Here is a 14,853-nt window from a genome sequence, read left to right as displayed (position 1 = left end):
CTGGTGGCTGGGATGTTCTGTGGACACACTGAGGCCCCTGCCGTGTGCTGGAAAGCCACGGGCGTTTGGTGCTGAGGTGGAAGGAGCCCTGGCTGTAACAAACTTGGCCGAGGAGGGTGTGCCACCCGCCAGCTCTGTGCTGTCCCCCTGCCCCTGGCAGCCAGAGCCCGCTGTAGCTGAGACCTGCTCTGACCCCGGGCTCCTGGGGCCCAACCAGAGCTCAGAGCAGCCCTACACCTGGGAATTCAGATGCTACTCCATGATTTCAAAAATAGGCGGCTTGCCTGGCAGCATTTTTTAAAAAATCTCTGCTAAACCATCTGTTCAATCTATTTTTTAAAAACCAGTCTGTATTCATTTGCTTCTCTCCCGAGAACTAATCCTGTCCCACAACAAAACCCCTAAATCAGAACTGATAATTTGGCTGACAATACGTGAAGAGCTCTGCTGCTTAATTAGTTCTGCAATGCTGCTGACAGTAATTACAGCCTCCTTTTGTGTCAATAACTAAGTCAGCAACTCTCAAAAAAAGATTCAGGGCCTTATTTGTCTTTTAGTTATGTCACTTCTGCCTCGCTGTAATTTCAGTGGTAACAGAAGAATTACCCTCAGTGTGCAGCAGTGCAAGCGAAAGGAGAATTACGTGTCACACTCGTTCACTGGGGGTTGGGTTTGCAGCCACGTTTCTGATTGGGAGCACATTTAGGAAAGAGGTGTCTAAAAATACAAGCACTGGTCAATTTTCCCTGGGAATAAATACTAAAATAATGCTTTGTACAGGTGTTTAGAGGCTTTGTTAGTGGTTTTGGGGACAAAAATTGCAGTTCTTGACAAATCGACACTAAAGGTTCATTAATGACATTTTAAAGAGTCAAGAGGCCTGCTGCTTGAAAGAAAGGACGCAAACCTGCAGTCTAGAGAATCAAACGTGCTGCTGCAGTCTTCATTCGATGTGGTCATCCGAATTGGAAGGAGACTTTTGTGGAATTTCATGGAAGGGACGCTGTGCGCAGCGACGGTTAACAAAGCGAGGAGGACGGGGGAGGAAATTCGGATTATTGCCGTAAAAACCGCCCTCAGCCCGGCCCCGCCCTCAGCCCGGCCCCGCCCTCAGCCCGGCCCCGCCCCGCCCTCAGCCCCGCCTCCTACCCCACCCTCTGCCCACCCCTTGCCCCGCCCCTTGCCCCGCCTCCTGCCCCACCCTCTGCCCCGCCTCCTGCCCCGCCCTCTGCTCCGCCCTCTGCCCCGCCTCCTGCCCCGCCCCATGCCCCGCCCTCTGCCCCGCCTCCTGCCCCGCCTCCTGCTCCGCCCCCCTGCCCCGCCCCCTGCTCCGCCTCCTGCTCCTCCTCCTGCTCCGCCCTCTGCCCCGCCTCTTGCCCCGCCCTCTGCCCCGCCTCCTGCCCCCGCCTCCTGCCCCGCCTCCTGCCCCCCTCCTGCTCCGCCCTCTGCCCCGCCCCCTGCCCCGCCCTCTGCCCCGCCCCCTGCCCCGCCTCCTGCCCCGCCCCCTGCCCCGCCCTCTGCCCCGCTCTCTGCCCCGCCCCCTGCCCCGCCCTCTGCCCCGCCCCCTGCCCCGCCTCCTGCCCCGCCTCCTGCTCCGCCCTCTGCCCCGCCCCCTGCCCCGCCCTCTGCCCCGCCTCCTGCCCCGCCTCCTGCCCCGCCTCCTGCCCCGCCTCCTGCCCCGCCCTCTGCCCCGCCTCCTGCCCCGCCCTCTGCCCCGGCCGGGTCACGTGACGGTGCCAACATGGCGGCGCCGTGGCGGCGGCGCGGCCGCTGAGGGAGGCGCGGCCCTTCCGGGTGGTGCCGCGGGCCCCGACCGCCCGCCCGGCTGCTGCCCGCGGCCCCCGCGCCGCCCCCGGCCTCGGCATGCAGCCCCCGGCCCGCGAGCGGGACGCCCGCACCAAGAGCATGTTCGTGTCGCGGGCGCTGGAGAAGATCCTGGCCGAGAAGGAGGCGAAGCGGCCCCCGCACGGGCAGCTGCGGACAGCCTGCCAGGTGGCGCTGGGTGAGTCGGCCCGGCCCGGCCCGCTCGGGGCCCAGCCCTCCGCCACACGTCCCCTCGCCGGCGGGGCGCGGGGGATCCCCTCGGGACCTTGGGGGAGAGCTCTCTCTGCAGGGCACAGCGTGCACATACCGGGGAAAGCCCCCAAATACCTGTTTGATTGAGTGCTGGTCTGGGTGAGAAACAGGCCCGACTTGGTCTTAGCGCTTCGGTTTTGAGAAAATTCATTGTGGCTTTTAGAACTGGGAAACAGGAGTTTGTAAGGCCCTCGACTTAGGGAGTCCCGGAGCTTAATGTGACCTCTAATCCCCAGTCGGCTTCGGACTGTCTGAGGGCGGTTGGCAATGTCGCCAAGAACTCGTACTATCCGTCATGTTTGCAGAGCTGAGAGCGCTTTTTGTGAAGTTGGTGTACTGGTCCTGCAATGTGCAAGTACGAGCTTTTGTAAAGGTCTCTGTTAAAAGTCCTGACAACATAGGATGTGTCACAAGAGGGAAGGATCAGCCGGGTAGAATAGTGCAGCTCTGCAGCTGGCGTTCTCTGTGGCCCTTTGCAAAGGTGGCATCTTTCAGTTTTGTTTGCTTCCCGTCAATATTCCCCTTTGAACTGGGAACGTTTAGTGTATCCAAGACAGAGGAAAGGACAGGTTGGGTACATAAGGAGGCTGGGCAGGTGCAGGTTCTGTCCCAAGCAGAAGAGAGTGAGCTTTAGGAAATGCTGTCATTTTTATTTTCCTGCCTGCAGTCTTCACTGCCGGGAGATCTGTAGGAGCTACCTGTGGTGGCAGTATATCCACAGAAGGCCAACCTGACAGAAGGGTATGTTAATTATTATTTAAAGTTGGCGTTGTGAGTAAGAGAGTAGCACAAGAGAGAGCCCCAGCAGCTGGAGACTGCCTTTCCTGAGGAATTCCTTTCCTGATCGCTTCCCCCAGTGCCCCCACGTGCACCGAGGCCATTTACAGGGCTGAGAACCTGTTTTGCTGCTGTGTAAATACATGGAGAGGTTGAGAAAGGGAACTTCCTTGTCAGGTGCCTGCTGGAGATGTGTTTGAAGGAGTTGGTGGCTTTGGGAGCCCCCTGGCACCTGCCCCTGGGGCTCTGCCTTTGTCCTGCCTGCACCTTCTCAGGTGTTGGAGGGAGCTGGTGCTGCTGGTGGTGGACAGTTCTGCCTAAACCTGCCGTGGGAAAGAGTCCCTGGAATTCCTGGACTGAAGCAGAGGCCAGCACAAAGAGAGAACCTTCTGCTGGCTGGCTGTGTGGGGGGATCTCTGTTACATCTAGTGAATATTATTTGATCACTTTGGGTTGCCAACAGGAATGGGGTTTCTTTTATTTACATGTAATTTTTTCCCCAAAAAACTTTATTCTATTTTGATTAAGCCCTTTTTTTTCTCGTGAGTCGAAAAGTTTTATTTCCATATACTTAATTGTAGTTAAGCTTATACTTTGTATTTACTAAGGCTATGGTAGTTCCAAAAGTGTCAACTTAATTTTCAAGCTCTGTGCAATAGTAAATACGTGAGGAAATGTGGGAAGAATGTTAGTGGCAGTCTGAAGAATTCAGGCCAAACTTTGTAACCTACACAAACTGTCGTGGAAGAAAGAAGCTTCAGTGTTGTGAATAAGTTAACACTGAGTAAAAATAGTTCCGTTTGAAAGAAATGCAGTCATTGTGTCAGCTGCTGTCTGCTGCACTTTTCTCCAAGTTACACTTTGAATAGTGAGAAAGAAGTTTCTAACTGTGGGAACGGTGTTCTGTGTTGATTTGTAGATGGAACTTCTGAGGATTTAAGTAAATACTGTTGAATATTGCTGTTTCTCTTGTGTAGAAATATAGATATTTTTAAATTCTAATTTAAATCTGCTCTAATTGTTCTATTTTTAAACTCTTCTTACCCTTTTTTCTCTGTTCAGTCCTTTCACTGGACAAATACTGATCAGTTTTGGACTGCAGAATTCACATGACCTTGTAGGAATCAGCAGTAACAGAGGTGCAGGTAGGGCAGAAACACAAGAAGTGTGGAGGAAAAGGAACAAAACCATTTCAAAGGGGGTTTTCTTGAAGTTTTGCCTCTTTCCACCCCCTCCTTTGCAGTAGACAGCGTTAATGTTAAGTAAGCAGAGTTTGAAGAGATTCCTTCATTCCGTCTCTTGCCTCATCAGTGGGTGTAACGGTTCTCTCCTGTCTCCTGCAGCTGGAGTGCCAGTAAACCCCAGGAGAGCCTGGGAGAAGTGGAGGGGCTTAAACTGAGAGGCTCTTTGGCTATGTTCTAGAAAACTCTGTTTTAAAGAAAAGTTGTTTTCAACGGACCATTGTATTGTGTAAAAATAGTGGTTTAATAAGCATTGCATTTACAGGAAGCTCCAGGTACCCGTGATTCTTATAAATCTGCTGAAATTGTCCTGAAAATGTGCAGTGAAATACTGAGGGTCTGTGCCACAGCAGTTCATATCTGCCTAATGCTCGCTGTGCTCCTGGGTCACTCCCATAACCTGTTCCTGCTGCCCACCGGGGCTGTTTTAGTGACCTGCTGGGCAGCCACCCTGGTGCTGTGGCCTTTGGGGGCCTGGGCAGCTCCACGTCCTCAGGCTGTAAACAGCAGAGTTGGTTTAGCTGGCTTGTTAACAAGGTCAGGTCTTTGCCACCGTGCCTGCAGTTAGCAGTGTGGCTGTTCAGGAGGCCTCTGTGTGAGTGCCAGGTGTCCAGACAGAGTGTTCTCATGGCTGCTATGTTCAGAGGGCACTGAGGAGGCTCTGCTTTCCCTGGAGGGCTCTGCACGGAGCACTGGGGTCGGTGCCCACCTTGGCTTCTGCAGGGCTGGGCAGTGACAGCTGTTTGTTACAGCTGCGGGATGTGGTCCTTGGTGTGCTGGCCTCGGGGAGAGCTGGGAACACCAGGACTCCCATTTCCCTGGTGTCCGTGGCTGCTCTGGGGTGGGGACACTGCCTCGGCTGTGTGCAGGATTGCGTGCAGTGAGAGCCGAGGGATCTCAGACTGATGCTCGGTAATGAGCACATATGGCAGAGAGAGCAGCAGTCCTGGATGGAGCTTATCACTCACAGCTTAGGGTTGAACACAATCCTGGAGGGAGCTTATCACTCACAGTAACTGTTACACAGTTTTCTCTATCCAGCGTGGGTAAAATTATTTTACAAAATCAGTACATGCTGTGAGGATTAATTCCTGTGCCATTCCCTGACAAGGAGGCCTGTACAAAACCCTGTAATCTGTGTTTGCTGCAGTCCTTGTTCCTTGGTGTGATCTGTGTATTGATTCTCCTGAGACAGCAGAAACTCCTGAGGTTCACAGACAGCACTGAAATCGTGGAACTGTGGATGTCTGAGCACAAACAGTGCTGCCCCTCCAGAGCTGTGGAGAGCAAGGGCTGAATGAGTTTTCTAATCCCTGCAGTTGGAACAAGTCAGGTAGTTTGCAGCATGGCTGTAGGGTGGGATGGAAGGTTCCACTGGTGTTAGAGCTGTGCAGCCTTACTGAGGCTGGTGCTTTAGGTGTGGATTTGTCAGTGTTCACAGTGGGTGCTCATGCTGGTCTGCACTGTGCAGATACCACAGAAATCCTCAAAAAGCCTCACTAGGATCTTTGGGATCTGCTGCTGTATGCAGGAGAAATGAGAAAGGAACTTTATTTCTCCCTATACGGGGGTTTTATGAACAGCTCTTTAAAAGTGTAATTAAAAAAAATCTGCTGGCAAAAGGACAGAGTGCATTTGAGATTTCCTATCTCCTGGGAGCTTGTCCAGCTGATTGCTGTTGTAGGGCTCAAGACAAGCAGGCTGGCTGGCACTGCAGGGAATGGGAAGGTTGGATGCTTTAACTCATGGTTTATGCAGTAGCCTAAAGGCTTCTGCAGACCTGAGTGCTCTGTGATGTGGCCTTACACCTGAATAAAAGTGGCGTGCTACGCCTGAGTGCTCTAAAGTTACCTTTTGTGGAGAATGTTTGGGAAAAGCAGCTTTTAAAATGTGAAACTGGAGAGATACACCTTTCAATAACTGGTGAAATGCTGATCTTTGAAGCTGAGGAGTTACAGGAATGGAGTAGCAAATACGGAAGTGTTAAACTGGATTTAAACACTTTGCTTTATTACTGTGTTACTGATAATGATAACTAAGGCTTGTATTTTTTTCTCTCTTCCAGATGAAATAAAAAGTGAGCTGGAAAAGCAAAGGTAAGTTATTAATTACTCTAAGCATTGTGTGAAAAGAACAAATGGGACAATTTTGTCGAAGTGTAAGAGTGTATATCCGTTACAGCAGTGAGTTTGTGAATACCCTGTTACCCACCTTTCTGCCAAGAACGTGTGGCCTGCCCTGTGTGCTTCACTTACACAATGTTTGTGGCTGTGGGTACTCGAGCCATAACTGCCCATGAATTTCACCAGGAAAAAATTGCAAAATTTCTAAAAGGTGCCGTTTTTGTGCTTCCTTTTATTGGACTTAATAGCCTGATATGGGTTTTGTGTGATTTTAGAAGAAAATCCATCTTTGTTTAAGAAAGTACGTGCAAGGAAGCTGCAGTAGATTTATATGCTGCTGTGCATTATTTAGCTCTAAATTTACAAACAGGAGAAAGTGTAGTTTGCTGTGATATACGTGTTTAGAAAAATTAATAGCTCTCCTTATCTGACCTAGAGAAGGAACTGCTGCTCCACCAAAAGCAAATTTCATTGAAGCAGATAAGTATTTCCTTCCGTTTGAGCTGGCCTGCCAGTCGAAGTCCCCACGCATCGTCAGTACTTCCCTGGATTGTTTACAGGTGTGTGTTGTGGCTCACCTTGGGCAGAGTGAGCAGGGAAAACGGCAGTGCCCAGCTGGGCTGGGCAGCTCCTGCGGCCAGGAATGCCTCACTGGGGAAACACGGGGCACTGGGGGCACTGGACACTGGGAGCACTGGGACACTGGGCTCTGGGCACTGGAGGCACTGGACCCTGGGAGCACTGGGACCACGGGGCACTGGGGCACTGGGCTCTGGGCATTGGAGGCACTGGACACTGAGCACTGGGGCCACTTGGCACTGAAGGCACTGGGGAAACGCTGGGCACTGGGGCACTGGACATGGAGGGCACTGAGCACTGGAGGCACTGGACACTGAGCACTGGGAGCACTGGGCTCTGAGCACTGAGGGCACTGGGCACTGAGCACTGGGGGCACTGGACACTGGGAGCACTGGGGCCACTGAGCACTGGGGAAACACTGGGCACTGGGGACACTGGGGCCACTGGAGGCACTGGACACTGAGCACTGGGGGCACGGGACACGGGGCACTGGGCACAGGGGCACTGGGAGCCCTGGACACTGAGCACTGGGGGCATGGGGCACTGGGCACAGGGAGGAGTGTGGCTGCCCTGCTGCAGCCCCTTTGTTGGGGCTGGGGGATCCTCACACCAGCCACTAAAGGTGCTCTGTCTGCGTTGCTCCACACGGAGTGTTACTGTGGAGTTCCTTGTGGTGCTGGTGTGACAGAGGAGGTCACACTCTGGAAAAGACTGGCATTGAAAAAATCTTCCCTTGTTATGGTATGAAGAAATGCCCTGGGTAAAAAAAACCTTTTGTGTCTTACTAAAATCTGTTTTGTCCACATATGTGAGCAGTCAAGGTATTTGGCCAGACTATAGACGGCGTGAAATGTTTGGGTTGAAGTGAAGTGTGCTATCCAAACCTGGCTTTTTATGCTGTGCTGAGCTGTGTTTCCCTCACCAGTGTGTGCTGATCTAAGGTGCATCCTTTGTCCCTAGAAACTGATTGCCTACGGGCACATCACTGGCAATGCCCCGGACAGCGGGGCTCCGGGGAAGCGGCTCATCGACCGCATCGTGGAAACCATCTGCAATTGCTTCCAGGGCCCTCAAACTGATGAAGGGGTGCAGCTGCAGATAATTAAGGTATTCTATTCAATTTATTTTGGTGCAACATTAATTTGCTTCTCTCTCTTTCATTTTGTAACTGAAAAAAAAAAAAAAAAAAGAGGAAATATTGCTGAGGGCCCAGTTGCTCCAGTTCTTACGTTGTCCCATGTGTCACTGCCCTCTGTCACCAGGGCAGAGTTGGTGAGGAAAGTGTGCTTCCTGTTGGGAAAGCAGAATGTAAGGGAATGTTTTATAAATGTTTGTCCTTTCTGAGATAAGCTATCTTTCAGACAGCTTGGTGCTCCTCTTAGAGGCTCACAGTGCCCTCCATCAGGCCAGGGAATTGCTTCCAGCCCTGATAGCAGTCCCTAGAACTGGGATGCAATGTCGTGGAAAGCTGTTTGAGCCTGTCTGCTCCCCTGGCCGTTTCTGCAGACAGCTGCCAGTGCATGTTCTCACCAAGGCGTGGTAGTGTCCATCAGTGGGGTGTGTTCTGGCTCTGGAATCTGCTGCAGCTGAGGCTGGAAGCTGGTGAACCTTCCATAATGCAGCTTGATGTTAGTGTAGGCTAGCTGCCTCTTGTGTGGAGATGAAGCTATGAAATACATCCGTTTCTGGAGTATCTCTCTTGGTGGGAAATTAGTTTTGATAAGACCCTCTAAGAACAGCTCAGGAGACAACAGAGATGTGGAAGTCCTTTTAAACTTCTTTGATTTGAAATATTGTTGCTTGTAAAGTCTTAAAAAAAGATATCTGTGTTTTGTGGCAAACCCAGTGATTGTTCTGGAAGACATGCATGAAGAAGAGCATGAAGACCATTGCTGCCTATTTGCTTAGGTTTCATTTTTACTGTATTATGGACTTTTCTAGGCTCTTCTCACTGCAGTAACATCTCCATATATAGAAATTCACGAAGGAACAATTCTTCAAACGGTTAGAACCTGCTACAACATCTATCTGGCCAGTAAAAATCTTATTAACCAGACAACTGCCAAAGCTACCCTGACACAGATGTTAAATGTCATTTTTACACGGATGGAAAATCAAGCTGTAAGTAGCTATTACTTTTTCTCGTTTCAAATGTTTAGACTTGCAAATGATGAAAACGTTTTTATTATTATTGTTTCTAACGTGCCTGTCGTTGTAGTTGTATATCTGTTAATTTGTCACGTTAGGAAACCTGTCAAATCCTGCAGTGAGGCATACTAACTGATTTCAGAATAAAAGGTGACATGCAGTGCTGAGAACAAGGTTTCACACCGTAGCTTCTGCCAAATGGCGTTGGATAAGCAAAGGATGCTTTCCAGAGAAACTTGAAGCGTATTTTTTTAGTCTTATTGGCCAAGTGGCTGTAGTTTCACTCTTTGCAGCTAAAGCGTGAATTCCCAAAGGACCGTCAGCAGACAGGATCTTTCCCTCGGGGTGTTTTGTGCTGGGCTGAACCCTCCGGTGTGTGTTTCTCCAGCTGCAGGAGTCCCGGGAAGCGGAGCGGGCGCAGAAGCCGCAGTCCCCGGCGGTGGCGGGGCCACGGTCCCCCCGCCCGGGCCAGCGACAGCTCGGCTCCTCCTGGGCCAGCAGGGCCACGCCCGGGCTGCCCAACGGCGGGCCTGGAGCAGGGGAGCCTGGAATGGGAGAGCCTGGAGCAGGGGAGCCTGGAGCAGGGGAGGCTGATCGCAGGGAACCCGGAATGGGAGAGCCTGATCGCAGAGAGCCTGGCATGGGAGAGCCCAGAATGGGAGAGTCTGGCCACGGAGAGCCCGATCGGAGGGAACCAGGTATGAGAGAGTCTGGCACGGGAGAGTCTGTTCACAGGGAGCCCGGCACGGGAGAGCCCAGCCATGGGGAGTCTGATCACAGAGAGCCCGGCCATGGGGAGGCTGTTCACAGGGAGCTGCGGTGGGCCCCCGCCCTGGCAGCCATAAGTGAGCACGGCCCGGGGTCTGTGTTTTGCTCACAGCCACACGGACACACGGACAGATGGTCAGATGGTAATAGGACACACAGACACCGAGAGATGTACACACAGACACACGGAGAGATGGAGACATGGACACACAAACACTCGAACAGATTGACAGAAGGACGGATGGACACACAGACGCACTGACAGACGGACACAGGGACACACGGACACGTGGACACACAGACTGATGGACACATGGAGAGAGGGACAGATGGACACACAGACAAATAGACACAGGGACACACGGACACACGGACAGATGGACACACGGACAAATGGACACACGGACACGCGTTTCGCTCCCAGCCGAAACGTGGTTTTTTTTTGTTGAAAACTGCTCTGGAGGCCACTCTGGAGAGCAGCAATGGGGCTCCCTTGGCTCTCCTGAGACTTTCAGAGTGTGCTGCTATCCTCAGCTTGTGTCTGTACTACACCTGCTGCAGAAAGGTTCCTGTTCTCCTAGAATCCAGTTAAACCATGTGGGCTTTGTCTACAGAGAATTATAATGGAATTTGGCTTGAGAATTCCAGTTAAACCGTGTGGGCTTTATCTGTAGAGAATTATTATGGAATTTGACTTGAGTGGGTTGATAAAGGGTAAGGGAAGGAAGAGGATTGTCATGGTCTGTAGGGAGGGACAGAACTGCTCTCAGGTAATTGAAGTCCTGTAGTAAAAATGGGGCATATTGTGAAGACCATATACTCAGCACATGCCTGCATCTAAATTAGGAGTGTTTGTAACATTTGATAAATAAAAATTACAAAATAACTGCATTAAAACTATCAGCCCCTTAATTCAAACAACATAAATAACATCTGTGGGTATTTTTGAATGACTTCTCAGAAATGACTTTCAATGAGAACTGCTGAAGAAAACGGATGAATTTTTATGCTTCTGCATCTGTCATGTTTTTCCTTTTAATCCTCTTCCTAAACAAAAATACTGAATTAAAAGTTCTCTCTGTGTTTCATTAGAGGAAGCAATTGGCGGAGGAAAGGAAATGGTTCAAGGCATTTTGGAAGATGTGGTGGAGTCAGCTGTGAAAGGTACTGAAGTCTTCTAAAGTAAAATAGTTGCATGTGTATTGATTCTAGAAGCATGGAATAAAATTTTTGTTACTAAGTATCTTGAGAAGAACTAAGTATCTTACCAAGCCAGAACAGGTTTTGGTTGTATCACCATACTCTTCTGCTGGTAGCTGAGAAACTTTCTCCTTTACCAGCGCTGCTCCTGTGCTGCTCAGAGCTTCCCAAAGTCACGGGATGGAAAACTCTTCATGCATGGTTTTGATCAGTTCTCCTTCTTCCCCTTTAGTGGCTGAAGAGAAGCAGGTAACAGAACCTGTCAAGACTCTGCCTGCACTGGACACTGCAGATACTCTTCTTTCTGGCTCTGGCAGTGAAAATGTACAAACCAACGGGATTCCAGATGATGGGCAGTCTGTTTCCTCCACTGATAATCTGGTAAATAACTGTACTGAATGCCAGTATACATCTACAAAAGAAGAAATGGTTTTATTGTGACAATTAGTAGAGTGGGGTTTGGCAGAAGAAAGGGACAGAAACTCTAATGTGTGTGTCCTGTCAGGTTCAAAAAGAAAGCAGCAGCTGCAATTAAGCATATATTGAAAATACCTGTCCTGAAATTGATGATACTAGTTGTATTTTAATGCGGAGTGGGGGCAGAGATAAAGGGTCAGTCAGCACGTGTGACAAGATCCAGGTCCCCTGTAATCCTGTTTAGGTTTGGTTTGAACTGTAGCTGATTCTCAGAGGAGCTGTGGAATCTCTAATTGCTCTGCTGGTTTGTCTCACTGAGGCCGTGTGCTGTGTGTCTTCCTCTCAAGGAGACAGATGTGTCTGGACATCAAGGTGCTGCCAGGTTTTCCCATGTTCTCCAGAAGGATGCCTTCCTTGTGTTCAGGTCTCTGTGCAAGCTCTCCATGAAGCCACTGGGGGAAGGACCACCTGATCCCAAGTAATGACCCTGCATTTGTTATTCCCTCCTCTCCTGGCAGCCTTTGGACATAGTGGACTAGCTGCTGGATAGTTCAGCAGTGTTCAAAACCCACTTGTCAGGCCTTTGGTTTAGTTAGCTTGATGAATCTAGGATTGAAAATAGCTTCAATTATTAAAAATTCAGTCCTTGAGATTGTTTGGTTTTGCATAATAGGCTTATTAATGTTATCAGTTGGAGTGGCCTTGACTATTAGTATTTGTGAAGCTTTTGATGGGACAATGGGGAAGTGCTTAAGAAGCACTGAGCTGCATTTATTAGGCTTGCCTAAGATGTTAATATTACTGAAAAAATTTCAAATTCAGGTGGTAGAAGTTGAGAATTCACTTGGCTGATTTCCACCCCTCTTGCCCCCTGCATTTATATGAATCAAAATAACAGTAATTTCTTCCTGATGTGGAAGAAATGCTGCAGTGCTAATGTGGAATGCAAGTATATACTAAGAAAATATAGAAATGTATTTAATGTTGGGTTTTTTCTAGATCCCATGAATTGCGTTCCAAGGTTGTGTCTCTCCAGCTGCTTCTCTCAGTGCTGCAGAATGCTGGTCTGGTTTTCAGGACACATGAGATGTTCATCAATGCAATCAAGCAATATCTTTGTGTAGCATTATCTAAAAATGGAGTCTCTTCTGTTCCTGATGTGTTTGAGCTCTCTCTTGCCATCTTCCTCACACTGCTTTCAAATTTTAAGACCCATTTAAAAATGCAGATTGAGGTGAGAGACTTTTAATCTATACATTACATATGCTCTAGTTCTCAAAATACTGTAATGGTAAAAAGACTGCTGGAACTTCCATTTTAACGCCTTAGTTTGCTTTGCTTACTAAACTAATATATTAGTACTGTATCCAGATTCTGCTATGCATGAAATGTTACTCTTCAAGAGAGATTACTGAACAGAATTGAATCTGTACAATTCATGTGGTTCTAACAAGTTTCAGATCATCAAGACCTTAACCTTATTTATTTTGCAGGTGTTCTTCAAAGAGATCTTCCTGAATATTCTAGAGACTTCTTCAAGTTCGTTTGAACACAAATGGATGGTGATTCAGACTTTAACTAGAATTTGTGCAGGTATTTCTACTTTGTAAAAGAATCACTTCTTCTGGCAGCAGATGAAAATTATTTTGAGAAGAAATGCCACATATAATGTTTAAGTATGAGAATTGAATTTGATCTTAGAGTGCTTGGGTTGAAAGTCTGCATTCATCTGTGCTGCCTGCTCCAGCCTTAAAAAGGCTGATTCCTTTTAAAAGTTCTTCTGCACAGAATCCTAATGCTTCCATTTCCTTTTGTTTTCTAGATGCCCAGTGTGTAGTGGATATTTATGTTAACTATGACTGTGATTTAAATGCTGCTAATATATTTGAACGTCTTGTAAATGATTTGTCCAAAATTGCCCAGGGACGCAGTGGGCATGAGTTGGGAATGACCCCTTTACAGGTAAGGAAAGCAGCTCTGAGGAGAAGGGACTGTTCTTTCCTAAACAGTGCCATCTTTGCCTTGTTACTGACACTTCCAGAGGTTCATGCTGTCTGTAACCTACTCATCACTTACTCTTTATCATTCTGATGATTTGAATTGGATGTTGGAGCAGCCCCATTAATTACTTGGTGATTTTGCTGCCTGTTTGCACTGTGAGACCAGGCTGCTTCTGGTCTCTTCAGTTGCACTGCCAAGGGAGAGAGAACCAAGCAAGCCTTCCTCTGCCTCAGTTTAATGACTTCCTTTCTGGAGCTCATGAACCAGTGGTACTGTCTGTGGGTTTGCTTTGCACAGACTTTGTGCCATCTCTCCACCAGAAACATTTTCTTTTTAAGATTATACTTTTCCAGTCCTTAGAGGGAGACTGTTGTAGAGACTGTTTTCAGCAGGGTTTGTTGGTTTGGTTTTTCTTTTTCTATTTTCTTCTTCTTCTTTGTGTTTTAGGAACTAAGCCTGAGGAAAAAAAGGACTTGAATGTTTGGTTTCTATTTTAAAATGTATGGTAGAATGGAGCAAAGACCTTTATGTGAACCCAAATCATCAGACTAGCTTGGGTAAGATTGTTTCTATATAGAGGGATTGATTTAATCATTTTGTTTTGTGTTTGTTCAGTGTTTAGAACTATTCAGAAGTGTGGATGCCAGGTTTGTACATAACAATTTGTTTACACAAGGGAGGTATTTTACAAACAATTGTTGGTGCTGTTGCAGTAACTGATTCTCCAAGTGTCTGTTTGAATAACTGGGTTTGTTGATGAGCTTTAGCCAGGTCCTTGTCTACTGTAAAACAAGACAGGAGAGCAGTCTTGGAGTTCCTAAGTGCTGGAATTTCTCCACAGGTGTTGCTGCTTTTCTGCCTTTTGTTGGGTTAGTTTAGAATTGCACCAATAGATCATCTTCATGTAGTGTAGTGCAGACTACCAGAAAACTATGCATAGTAAAATAAGAATATTGACTCCTAGATTTCTCCTTAAAAGCTCCTGACTGAACCAGGATAAATGAAGTCTCCCCTTGTTTGTGAACAGGTTCCTATAAAGCATCTGACCAGGAGATGGCTGAGGGGAAATGCCTGGACCCTGGAGGCAGACGGAGCAGTGTCAGTTCCCTGGACTCCACTGTGTCCTCAGGAGTTGGAAGTGTTGGTACCCAGACTGCTGTCCCAGATGATCCAGAGCAATTTGAAGTCATCAAGCAACAAAAGGAAATAATTGAGCATGGGATAGAACTGTAAGCCCAGTATGGCAGGAAAACTCAGATGCACTAGTAATAAAATGCGTTGTTATGGTCTCACAGTCACACCTGTAGGGACACTTACAAACTGGTATTAATGACTATTAATTAACAGATAGATATTAATTAATAAATAATAGTCTATTAATGAATAGACTCTCACCTGCTGTGGTCAAAAACCAGTGCTGGAGCTGTTAGACTTAAAAGGAATTTCATAAAATCCTGGTGGAGTGGAAGGGGTTTTCACAGCTTCCCTTTTTGCTGGCTCAGCTCCACGAGTGTGTACTTCTA

General features: G+C 48.3%; 1 protein-coding gene across 1 annotated transcript in view; it reads left to right on the top strand.

Moving 5' to 3' along the window:
- Positions 1 to 1,739: 1,739 nt before the first annotated feature.
- ARFGEF2 (ADP ribosylation factor guanine nucleotide exchange factor 2) overlaps positions 1,740 to 14,853 on the top strand; it is a 31,560-nt gene continuing 18,446 nt past the window's right edge. The window contains 15 exon segments of the mRNA XM_066331021.1: positions 1,740 to 2,002; positions 6,160 to 6,190; positions 6,654 to 6,777; positions 7,757 to 7,903; positions 8,738 to 8,917; positions 9,333 to 9,540; positions 10,805 to 10,876; positions 11,145 to 11,293; positions 11,677 to 11,807; positions 12,329 to 12,563; positions 12,823 to 12,922; positions 13,152 to 13,291; positions 13,778 to 13,792; positions 13,794 to 13,887; positions 14,358 to 14,559. Coding sequence (XP_066187118.1) covers positions 1,864 to 2,002; positions 6,160 to 6,190; positions 6,654 to 6,777; positions 7,757 to 7,903; positions 8,738 to 8,917; positions 9,333 to 9,540; positions 10,805 to 10,876; positions 11,145 to 11,293; positions 11,677 to 11,807; positions 12,329 to 12,563; positions 12,823 to 12,922; positions 13,152 to 13,291; positions 13,778 to 13,792; positions 13,794 to 13,887; positions 14,358 to 14,559 — 1,967 coding nt within the window. The 5' untranslated portion in view covers positions 1,740 to 1,863.

The sequence above is a fragment of the Sylvia atricapilla genome, chromosome 16, assembly GCF_009819655.1.
Source record: "Sylvia atricapilla isolate bSylAtr1 chromosome 16, bSylAtr1.pri, whole genome shotgun sequence".
Classification (NCBI taxonomy): domain Eukaryota; kingdom Metazoa; phylum Chordata; class Aves; order Passeriformes; family Sylviidae; genus Sylvia; species Sylvia atricapilla.
This window is presented reverse-complemented; position numbering and strand designations above follow the sequence as displayed.